The sequence below is a fragment of the Cyrtonyx montezumae genome, unplaced genomic scaffold (assembly GCF_038088225.1).
Source record: "Cyrtonyx montezumae isolate F1298 unplaced genomic scaffold, pur_monq_1.0 scaffold_3, whole genome shotgun sequence".
Classification (NCBI taxonomy): Eukaryota; Metazoa; Chordata; class Aves; order Galliformes; family Odontophoridae; genus Cyrtonyx; species Cyrtonyx montezumae.
The window spans coordinates 47,643,407-47,655,586 of record NW_027072034.1 but is presented as its reverse complement, the minus strand read 5'-3'; the positions used below and the strand labels follow the sequence as shown (position 1 = coordinate 47,655,586).

At 44.7% G+C, this 12,180-nt stretch overlaps 1 protein-coding gene across 3 annotated transcripts; it reads right to left on the bottom strand.

The window, feature by feature from the left end:
- Positions 1-2,166: 2,166 nt before the first annotated feature.
- On the bottom strand, positions 2,167-10,564 carry PRDX4 (peroxiredoxin 4). 3 transcript variants are annotated; one of them, XM_065741473.1, is made up of 8 exons: positions 10,333-10,563; positions 8,735-8,852; positions 7,780-7,896; positions 7,112-7,234; positions 6,028-6,158; positions 4,972-5,006; positions 3,885-3,931; positions 2,167-2,291 (listed from the first exon to the last, which is right to left on the bottom strand). In XM_065741473.1, exons 1-8 carry the CDS (start codon positions 10,544-10,546, stop codon positions 2,288-2,290), a joined length of 789 nt encoding a protein of 262 aa, XP_065597545.1. In that variant the 5' UTR covers positions 10,547-10,563; the 3' UTR covers positions 2,167-2,287. The 3 variants fall into 3 exon arrangements, with proteins under 3 accessions (XP_065597545.1, XP_065597544.1, XP_065597543.1); XM_065741472.1 differs by lacking the exon at positions 3,885-3,931 and having other exon boundaries at positions 10,333-10,561; XM_065741471.1 differs by lacking the exons at positions 2,167-2,291; positions 3,885-3,931 and having other exon boundaries at positions 4,740-5,006; positions 10,333-10,564.
- Positions 10,565-12,180: the final 1,616 nt, after the last annotated feature.

Here is a 12,180-nt window from a genome sequence, read left to right as displayed (position 1 = left end):
TGTATTTACAGCCATGCAGAATTGGTGTATTTATATACACATAAAATGCATCTTTTACTATATAGAAATACAATTTGTCCTCACACATTTTCAGTCTGGGACAGTAACTCGATGCTGTCACCCTCTTTGAAAACAAGTAAATGAATCTTTGTTAAAGGAACATTATGCGTGTCTCTGTGTGCATGAGATGAAAATTCTTTGGTTTTAGATCTTGCATTGAAAATAAAAACGTTTTACAAACTTAGCATTAATTACTATGGTATTGGGGATTAATGAGCAACCCCTTGCTGGACTTGGTCTGGAGTTATTAACTGAAGCCTGGAGTTGTTAATTGAGAGTCTTTGTCTTTGCAAACGTATCTGGCTGGAGCTCTGTAGCAGGAAGTAGGTGTTTCAGTATCATCTCTGAAATTACTGCATGTTTCTTTGCTTTTGCTGTATGCTCAGCCTTTGGTCCTCCTCTGAATGCATTTTAAAGATGGCATGTGAGACATTACTGCTTCACAGGGCAGACACCAGCTAACAGGGAGAGAGTGGAGGTCTTGGTCCCACATCTGGGCATGACACGTTTCCAGGTACACTAACGGGACCGTGGACACCCCTATCCAAGGGCAGGAACTAGTCTTGCACGTAGAAGAGGCAAGCAGGTTTCCATACTGCCTCAGTATGAATGAGTCAGAACGAACTTCAGATGTTTAATTGCAGCTGCCTCTGTTCTGCTTTTGCCAATGCAAACCACATTGGTACTGATGTATGCAAACTCCAGTTTCAAAGTTTTTTTCTTGGTGGTTTTGCTGGAAGATTTCCAAACCTCTGTGTGCTGGCTGTATCATGCTAAGCATTAAGCAGCTGCCCCGGGCTCTGAAGTATCAGCTATGACAGCATCATCCTTAGTTACAGCGTTGGTTCATTGCCATTTGACTGCGTTTATCAGGTGTGTCTGTAACACAAAGCACACAGTCCTTCCAGTAAATGTCAGTGCAGAGCACAGCTGCACGCTTCCAAGAGCTTTATCCGCTCTGTTCAGGTGTGGTGAGTTTATACTCTGCTTTCCGTTGCTTCCGTTGTTTCCCTGGAGATAGGGGAACTCCTGCCTGCAGTGCTCTGAGTCACTTCTTGTGCTACTGTATGATGGAGGGTCATAGAGGAATCAGCTGATGCTATTAAATGGCGTTTGGTGGCTTGGGGTGCTCTGAAATCAAGTTCGCAATAGCAGGCAGCAATAAGCAAGACCCTCAGCTTACCTTTCATTTTAAATCTCTGCAAATCCTCCTACTAACAATCCCAGAATTCATGGATCTTTGTTGTCCCTCTTGTTCCTGGAAATTCTCCCTTTCCTGCTGCCTGCTCTCACCTCTCTCCCCTCAATCACCAGTGTGTCTGTTTTTCACTCAGGCTTCTTTCCCCAGCTTTCCTACCCAGATCTTTCTGTAGAACCCCGTTCTCCTTCCATGGAAATAATGTTTCAAGCCTGTAACATGATATAGGGAGTCAGGCCTTTAGTTAAGGGCTATTTCATAGAATCATAGAATTGCTTGAGGTGGAAGGGACCCTTAAATGCCATCTGGTCCAACTCCCCTGCAACAAACAGGGACACCTACAGCCACATCATGGTGCTCCAAGCCCCATCCAGCCCGAGCTTGAGTGTCTCCAGGGAGGGGGTGCCCACCACCTCTCTGGGCAGCCTGGAACACGTTGATAATATTTTAGGTGCTCCAGGCTAGCCAAAGGCTTTAGGCAAAGCAGTAAAATCAAGTGGCTGACTAACAGGGCAGTGACACGAGCAACGTGCTCTCTACATGCTACTCTCCAGACTTGGAGACAGCAGGGGCTGCAGCAGCACATTAGCAGCCCTTAGCACTTGTCTTCTTCCTACTGCTGTGCCTCTGTCACTCTCTGGTGGGATTCAAGCTCCTTTCCCCAGGCCTGGGGATGGGGCGGTGGCACTCAGGCCCCTCTGCCTGCGTGAGGCATGCACTCCCCGCCTGCAGTGATGCCAAAGTTTACAAGGCCAGGTAACTTCGTGGTGAGAACGCAGCTGCCAGGCTAGTTCTGCAGAACTGTACTGATGTGTGTGCACAGGATGAGTATGGTATAGTTGGAGGGGGAAGAGGAACCAAGGTCATGTCTCACATGAGAGGACATGTATTACTCGAACTCATGACAGTTAAGAAAATTAACGAAATTTTATTGGCAAAAATCAAGTTGAACGTGACCTAAGTAATTAATTGGAAGTCAGCTTCAGTTTAGTTTATCAAAATACTTCAGTTTTCCAGCTGGATCTGGAATTATCTGTGTGAGAAAGAAAGTGAAAATATTAGTCTAAAAACAAAACTATGCAAATGCAAGAACTTGTGAATCCAGAACAGTGCAACACTTCAAAATATCACAGCATGGTTAATTGAAAGAGACCTTAAAAGATTGCTCAGATCAGAGCCCTGCGGTTGGGGCAAGGAATCTTCCCCTAGATCAGGCTGCCTTAAGCCCCATCCAGCCCGGCCCTGACTACTTCCAGGGATAGGGCATCACTGAACAGCCTATTCCAGTGCCCCACTATCCTTTGAGTAAAGAATTTCTTCCTAATGTCTAATCTAAATCTCTTTGCTTCTAGTTTAAAGCTGTTCCCCCTTGTCCTGACTCCACATCCTGTTGTTAAGAAGCCTCTCTGGCTTTCCTGTAAACCTTCCTGTATTGGAAGGCTGCTATACGGTGTCCTCACAGCCTTCTCCAGGCTGAACAATCCCAGCTCCTTCAACCCATCTTCCTAGAATATGTGCTCCAGCCTTCTGATCATCCCCTTGTGGTCTCCTCTGGACTTGCTTCAGTTACACTTTTGATGCAGCCCAGGATCTGCAGGCTTTCTAGGCCACATGTGCACAGAGCCAGCACATCAACCAATGACCCCAAATCCTTCTCCTCAGGGCTGCTCTTAACCCAATCTCTACCCAGACTGTATCTGTGCTTGGGATTGCCCACGTGCAGGACCTTGCACTTGGCCTTGCTGAACTGCACGAGGTTCACACAGGCCCACATCTCAAATCTACCAAGGTCACTCTGGCTGGCAGCCCTTCCCTCCAGTGTCATGACCACACCACACAGATTGGTGTCATCAGCAAACTTGCTGAGGGTGCACTCAGTCTCATTGTCCATCAAGCTGTTGATTGCAACTCTTTAAGTGTGACCATCCAGGCAGTTCCTTATCCATCAAACCCATTTATCTCAAATTCAGAGACAAGGATGTAGTGTGAGACAGTATCAAATGCTCTGCATGAGCCCAGATAGACATCTTCTCTTCCCTTATCCGCCAATACTGTAACCCCACCACAGAAAGCCAAAGTTTTCAGGTATGATTTGCCCTTAGTGAAGCCACAATGACTGTCACTGATCACCTTATTTTCCATGCTTAGCACAACCTCCAGGAAGATCTGCTCCACGACCTTGCTGGCCACAGAGGTGAGACTGACTGCTCTGTCCTTCCCTGTCTTCCTTCTTTTCCTTTCTTAAAGATGGGAGATAAGTTTCCTCTTTTTCAGACACTGGGAATGCCACTGGACTGCCACAGCATCTCAAATACGATGCAAAGTGGCTTAGCAACTTCATCAGCCAGTTCCTTTAGCACCTGCAGACACACCTCATCAGGATGCAAAGCCAACCCGCAACTGCTGAGAAGTAATTTATCATTTGATCTGATAACAGATTACTGTTCATCTCTAATATGCTTAATGGGAGTAGCAAAACTAGTTAATTAATTGGGGAAGAGAGAGTGCAGCTTACCAACGGAAGAGTTTTGGCAGCTGAAAGCAAATACCTTTATGCTCCTTGCCCCATAAGCAAGAGATTTTAATAAACTAGTTTCTAGAATCAAGTGCCTTAGAATTTACTTACAGTTCTTCCCTTGGCCACCACACTCTCATGGTTTCCTCTGGTTTGATCTAATTAAATCAAACACATTTACAAGGCATGGCTACATCTTTGAGGAAAGTATCTGAACTATCCTATTTAAATTATCTGCATGGTTTGTAACTGCTTACGTTACAGTTTTGAAATGGTACTATTGGACCTATTCTCAGTGTTCTGGTGGATTATTAGAGAACATTTTAGAGAACATTTTAGAGAACATGTTAATGTATTATTTAGGTAATCCACGGTTAGGGTGGGCAGAACTCTGCAGTGCCAGAATGTGTCTTTCCATTAGGTCAGCCCATCCTCTTTCACCTTACGATCTTAAAATCCAGCTTTGCCCACTAAGGCACTCTTCTGCTAGCTGCAAAGAGGTGACTCACAGCCTGCAGTCATCCTGGGAAATTTTTACATCCAGTAAAGACACATTCCACTGTTATTATTTTTAAAATGCTCACTACTGTCCTTATTTACAGACTACTGCGACCTGCTTTTAGTTGAGACAGCTCTTACAGAACAATGCTCAGTCATCACCAAATGGTTTAGAAGAAAGCCACATTCTCAAATTAATGACTGCAATCTCATCTGGCCTAAGCAGCTCAGACCTCCAGCACAAGCTTCATTATCCTGCTGGGGCTCGATCCAAGCCCAGAGAACATAAACAGTGTTTATCTGAACCCCAGCTCTTCTGCTTGCGTTAACATGTGGGCGAATATCAACAAATGCAGAAGAGCTTTTGTGCAGCACAGCAGTGCTCTCTGCTGGAGATGAGCTAGTGGCACACCGTCTCTACCAGATTCTAAAGCAGATTGTGAACCTCTTATCTTTCTTCATGGAAGTGCCTAGGATCCACTGAGATCCCACAAAACCAAGAATTTATACCATTTAACTGAGAAGACAGGACAGAATCAACCTCACCTTAACCTTCCAACGTCCACGCAAGAGTTAACTACAACGTGAACTGACTCCTATCATCTTATAGAGAGCTGCAAAGATTTTGGATTTGACCTTAGAGGAAATGATCTTGGTGTTCTCTAATAGGATATGCATTTAAATACAAACAGCGACTTACAGTTTCACTGCCAGGTTTCCAACCAGCAGGGCAAACTGGAGGAAAAAGGAAAGAAAAAAAGACAAAGTTTGTAGAAGTATTTTTTTTACACACACTTCCTTTTCTGAATGTCCTTAATGTTCTCTTCCTGAACTTGAAGTGAAACACCACTAAGTGTCCGAAATGAGTGTCTACAACAAACTTTTCCTCCTTTTCTGTGCAGTGGACCCAGGAGAACCACTAGGGAGGCTTTGTAACTAAGCAAGGGAGACTCAACTTCCTCACTCAGAGACACATATCTTAAGCAAATACCAGCACTTAGCTTTATGAACTGTATATGCCAAAACAGTAATGATTTGTACCTTTGGATACAGGTACTTATAAGTGCTAAAAAAACCAAACCAAAACACCTGAGCTGAAATGGAAGTTGAACTGCTGAACACATATATTAATAGTTAAATAAAGATTCAAGTTAATGTATGTATTTAAACATATGTGACAAGTTTGTCCTATGCCTGAGCTGCAGTGAGGGAATAGAGCCATACTTGAGACAAAGTTACATAAGCCAGTGAAACATTTTCTGTCACATAGTGCTTATAAAGAATACAGCAATGGCAGTGTAACCACAGCACCACCGTGTTTCTGGACATGAAGCACTCTCAGTTATTTGTCACACATCACCCACAAATGGCTCAGGACAAGGATTACTGGCATTTCACTTCTTTCAGGACATCAAAATGTACTAAAATATTTGGCCTGATTCTTCAGGGCCTTGCATTTTATACTGCTTTATCCTTTTGACAGCTGCCTCTATTCACACCAGGGAGTGCTTTAGAATCAGTATCGTTGGAAGGGACCCTTAAACTTACCTAGTTCAGCTCCCCTGCAATGAACAGAGACACCTACAGCTCCATCAGGGAGCTCAGAGCCCTGTTCAGCCACAGATTATTGTAGCAGAACCATCAAACCTCCTTAATTCCATTCATAAGGCTGATCTCTAGTGCTACTGAGTACTTCCCTTCCAAAAAAACCTTGTGCAGGAAAAACAACCTTCAACAGGAAAATACTTAAGAGCACCTTCTCCATGCTTGTCTGTGTACTGGAATGCTTGTACCAAACGAAGTGTTTCATCCACTGATCTCCCAACAGGAAGGTCGTTCATGGTGATCTGTCGAAGGATTCTCTTATCGTCGATTATGAAAAGCCCTCTGTAAAAACAGTTTTGTTTTTGGTAAGGAAACAAAACTAATTGCTTCATCGTGTTAGCGCACTATTTTATGTGTGCTGGAGGAATCTGATCTCTGCAAGCACTATATAATACCCACTTCCTCAGGATACTACTAACCCATTGGGCTACCTGGGCTATTGGATGAGATGAGGGCAAGTTGAAAACAACAAGGAAAAGATAATTCTATGCAGAACATACAAATGCTGGCAAACCCAGCCATGGGATGATGCAGACGCTGTAGTGTTAGGTGGGTCCCAGAGGTTTACAAAAGACCTATCTCTTCAGGCTGTTAGTTAGCAGTACTCTTGACTCCAGCTGAACTTGTGAAGTCCCTGAGTAACAGCAATCTGGGGGAATTCTCACCAGGTGCTTGCCTTGTCCTCGCATCTGCCAGCTGTAACACAGGGTTATTAACCATGCTCTCTATTCTGACTCTTGGCTTTTGCTTTTGTGCATTCTTATTTTGTCTCTGGGTATGAATTCTCAAGAAAAAACTGCTCTTGCTTTGCAAGAGCACCACGTTCTGGTGCTGTGTAGTTTGTCAAAGGAGTACACCTACATCTATGGGGGGTTACTATGACCCCGCTCAGACTGCTTAGTACTCATGTGGTAAAGGAACACTTCATATAAAAGTTCCTCAGCTTAAATTACTTTCTTTAAGGATAAATAATTGTCATGATGTGTTGTTAAAACATTTGAGATGTTTTGTATGTACATGATGCAGGCTTGCTAACGTGCCATAAGCAAGAGCTCAGAGTGCTAGCAGTGACTACAAGACATGCTATTTTACTCAAAAAAAAAATATAAGCCACTTCAGCATTAATGTATATAGCTCAACAGATAGCTCAGAAGAGAAATGTCAATGCATCTTTAGATATGAAGCAGTAAACACTAGTTCAGCAAGATGAAATGAACAGAAGCCAAGTGAAATACCTAAGTGCATGCCCTTGATCTTCCAGATATACACCATAGTCCTTGGAAATCTGGTGTGTTAAATCTGAAAGAAGTGGAATCTTCATTGGTCCGAGTCCTCCTTGCTTTCGAGGAGTATTAATCCTTTGAAAGAAACAAGATACAAATGTATTATTCACAATGATTTCTATTCTCTACACAAAATTAGAAGCGAAAACCAGAACAGTACAGACAGAAGAATTTAGTGCAAGTGATGTTAGTTTGTTCTGTACAGGAAAGTGAATGACACATACAGCAGCTCTTCTGCAGTGTCTGGCCACATCGATTAGCAGTGACTTCTTTCTTGTCAGTCATATTTGCCTTGTATTAATATACCTAACTGGGACAGCGTACCTCATTTTTATAGATGCTGACATCTGTACCTCTTTTTCAGTACCTGAAGTATTTTGGACTGGGACGTGATAGATTTCAAGCATCACACATTAAACAAACTTCAAAGATAGAGATCTTTTCACACAAGAGAGTTGACACGCTTTATCAGGGAAAAATAATTTTCACATTTGTATCAACAGCGTCATGCTGTTAACACGATGGTGCACCGACATGTTCTATCAATCTGGGGATGCAGCCCCTCAGCCCAGATGGACCCACAAATAACTTTTAGCAAGAGGCAGGGATAAGATACGTACCATGCTAAGTGAGTGAACTTGGAGTCCACGGAACACGCCACTACTTCAGTATTTATTGCTCTGAATTCCTCAATTCTATCACTGAAGGCGATTATCTCAGTTGGACATACAAATGTACTAGAGAATTTAAAAGAAAATGAAATCGTATTTTCATGAAACATTGCGTAAGGTCTCTGTTTAACATACCTATAAGCAGCCTTGCCAAAGCTGTTACATTAAGTAAAGTAATGGAGTAGTGGGTTTATAAGAAATTACTTCAGCTTTCACTTATTTTTTCCTGCTTCTTCAAGTATTCACCAAAATGCTGACTGACAAATTTTCCAGTCTGATCCTAGCTTCGTTCCAAATGCTTTATTACTTCTAACAGTTAAGTTTGCAATCTGGATACAAATGTTTTTACAGACTTTCTGAATGCTAAATGGTTGCATTTAAGCACGATATGCCATTTTTTTCACAAGATCATACCAGTAATTTCTTGTTGCAGTGAGCATCTGCATATATTAACTATTCTTACTTTCACTTTTTTTTACTAGACAAGAAATTAAGTAGTAAAAATTACAGTGTCTGGATCTTTGAATGATCTTGATGGAAAACACCACCTCTAAGTGTCCTACATGCACTCTGGAAAATACAGATGGGATGCTGTCCTGTTTGCAGCAGTGATGTACAGTATAACATGGAATGCTGAGGTCGCCCTACTGGGTGGCAAGACTGAAGATTATTGTTAAACTGAAACAAAGATGAGCACACAGCTAGTACAACAAGTACCGTGTTTCAATTTTACCAATGCATGATGATAACATGAATGCAAGGAACGTATTTTCTTTTATTGCTCTCTTTTTCTATCTCAAACCCTTCCTGAACCAAACAAAACAAAAGTAACAGAGAAAAAAATGAATTAGGTGTTTTGTGTAGGTGAACTCAGTGCTGGTTTGTCTACTCACTCCATACTTACAAGTCAAGAGGATAGAAGAAAAAGACAAGATATTTTCCTTCATAATCTGTTAATTTCAGCTCTTTAAACTCTCCATTAATGACGGCCGTTCCTTCCCAGTAAGGTGCTGGTTTTGAGACTGAAATATGAAGAACAAAAATCAGAGTATGAAGCAGTATTCAAAGCAAGCTGCTTGTTAGCTCATGTGTAAGACAACTGTTTTCCTTTTGCTTGAGAAATAACTTACTGCACACAATCATAAAATCAACCTTTCTTACTACTTTGTAGAGGTCAAACCTGGCAGAGGTAACAGAACAGTGAAGGAATATGTATTTTAGTATGCATGGAAAGCAGCTAGTCACAGAACCACAGAACTGCAGGGCTTGCAAGGGACTGCATGAGATCAGAGTCCAACCCCCCTAATGCAACCAAATCACTGGTAACCAAGGCCGCACAAAGCATTATCTCTTCACATTTAACAAACCACAAGTCCACTATCAGCTCATAAGGGAACATCTGCTAAGACTGAAGGAGAAGCTGTTTTAGATTTCAGGAAATCACACTATTTGTTCTGAATAGCTATTACGAAGAAGAACAAGATGGCTCAAACTCATCCCGTAGGCATGAAAAACTATTTGCAATTCAAGTCCACATGAAAATGCACATTACAGCACGCTTAGAAGCAAATGCCTAAACATGGGCTACATATTAGCTAAACTGCAGCTGCTGAACAAATAGTAACTTGAAGATAGTTTTTTTTTTTTTTTTTAAACACATGAAACGTATTTACTATTTCAACTGAAAAAGGTGAGCTTTAAAAATATTAAAAATGATTCTGAAAGACACGATTTTTAGAGCAATGCAGATTCTGAGACAAGGGGTAGGGTACGTCGGATACAAACGGTAGAAGCCAGCTGAAGTGAACCTGCTACATCCAGGATGTTGACACACTGCCCCAGCTAATTATTATGCTGTTGAGAAAAATATATAGAATCTTAATTATCGTCTAGATGATGCCTGCAATGTTCACCTCATTTTCTTAGAACTACCCACTGATAACAGAATAGAGCTGGCGAGGAGACACAACGGGGACTGCCCCAGACATAGTGTCGGTAAGGGGGAACGGTTTTTGTCAGTTTCATCCCATGTAACCTGTAGGGGATGCAGTAACGCAAGGACAGAGAATGAGGGGCCAGGATTGATGATTTCAGTTTAACACATAATCACAGAACTGTAGGGGTTGGAAAGGACCTGTAGAGATCATGGAGTCCAACCCCCTGCCAAAGCAGCTCCCTAGCCCAGGTTCCACGCCGCAGCGAGCTGCCCTACAAAGGAAGAAACACACGAGCAACCCATCCTCACACACCTTGTCGCCCCGCCGGGACGACGAGCGGAGGCAGCGCGGCGTGCGGCCACAGCCGAGCCCAGCGCCAACGGCGCCCGCTCCAATCGGCGCCCGCTTCGCTGCGGCAGAGCTGACGTGGTGCCACACGGGCAAAGCGAGCGGCCGAGGCGGCCTGTCGGGATTTCTAACCCTAACGAGAGACAGCACGGAAGATTCCCAACCCCGTTCTCCCCCAGCCCGGCCGCCACGCATCTCCCGCCCGCCCCGCACCTACTCTTGGCCTGGCTGAGATGCAGCGAGTGGTCGGTGACGGGCACGCGGGCCGCCTCCCCGGGGTAGACCTGTCCCCCCGCGTAGTAGTGGCACTGCTCATCCCCGCGCTGGCGCCGCGGCTCCTCCGCCTCCGCCGCCGCCCCGTGCAGCAGCAAGGCCAGCAGCAGCGCGCGGCTCGCGACCCCCGCCCGCAGCCCCCGCCGCGCCGCCTCCATGGTCAGCCGAGCGAGCGCACGTCCCCGCCGCGCGGCGCGGAGGGGCGGTGGCGGGGAGGAGCTTGGCCGCGGGAAGGGCTCCGCCGTCGCCGCGCCGCCAGGGGGAGCGGCTCCTCCCGGCGCTGCCCCTCGGAGGGACCCGGGTTCGAAGCCCGACGCCGGCGGCTCCGGCTTGGCGGCTGCTAGGGCCCTACGGGGAGCTGTGCGTTCTGCACTTCTCTAGAGAAGGAGAATAAAGATTTCCCATCCGATAGCTCTAATCTGTGGCAGTGTGAGCGATTCTTCTTGTGTTGTTTTACCAGCCTGTACTGACTGCAGCTTTTAGCTTCTGCCCTAATAGATCCATGTACGCGGTGTAAGAGGAACGTGCTGGTTTTGGTCCAAAATCTTGGGGAGCTGCCACGTGTGCAGGAGTTCATGGCAGACTCATGAATGAGCGCTGTGACCGACTGTAGAGAGCGTGCTTTGGTTGAGGTTGCTCTCCATAGTCTTCACCTGTGCTCCTGTGGCTGAATCAGTGCTCGCCTCAGGTGATCCAGCAGTGGTTCAGGCTGTGATTCAACAGTTCCTATACAATAGCACTCTCAGGCGTAGGGTTTGGGTTTTGGGTGGTGCTATGCGGAACCAGGAGCTGGACTCAATCCCTGTGGGACTCTTCCAAGTTGGGGTGTTCTATGGCTCCACGAATGGCAGTAGGTCACAGCAGCACAGTGTCTGGCTGCCCTAGGCTATGCTGGGCCTATTGATGTGCTCTGGTTCAAGTGGGTCAGTTAGATTGTAACTGGGGCCCTTGGAAATGAAGATGTGAGGGAGCTGAAGCTATGCCTCCTCTGAAGTGGGGACATCAGTATCCTTTTGCTCGCAGAGTACCAAGGGTGCCATCCTCTGGAGAAACTGGAGGTTCAGGCTGTTAGGGGGGAATACCTGCATCACATCCCATCTCTACGTATGATCTGTGGTAGACACACCTCCAGGATGGTGCAACACCCACATCAGAGTGTGTATGCTTGATGGCACATGATATCCCCTCATCCAGTTTTTTCACGGCATCCAGTGTCTGATGATATCTCCTAAAACGTTGAATGAAGAATAAAATCTGATCTTCAGTTTAATGCTGCTATTTAATTTTCACTTTCCTCCTCTACTAGGTGTCAGTCATTAAAGGGAAGTCCAGTCACTAAAGGGAAGATGGACAAAATCCATTTGCTCATGCAAAGAGTTAGGCACTCTGGCCCTGGTGGAAAAAAACACCTAAAGAGTCTTTGTGCTCCCATCAGTCTTGAGTTCAAGGCGTACCTTACACTTAAGGTTGCTAAAATGTGGTGATAGAGTACTGTCCTATATGATCCAGCTCTAGTAGTACTGAATGTAATACCTAGACTCCTTGTAAGGAAGGTGATAACCATGCATACATTGAAAAAGTTATTTTACTTGTGCCACTCTTCTCGTTTTGCTGGTGTTTTCCGTCATAAGAAAGAGTGGTGATTGGAAGACTAGTCATATAGTAAGGTTGAAAAAAACAGACAGCTTGAGAGGTATGCACTTTGCACTGTGTTAACATCCCACAGTCATTAGATCTTGCTAAATACCAGTAAGTGCATGAGAAGACCAGTAAAACCAATGCCGTAAAATAG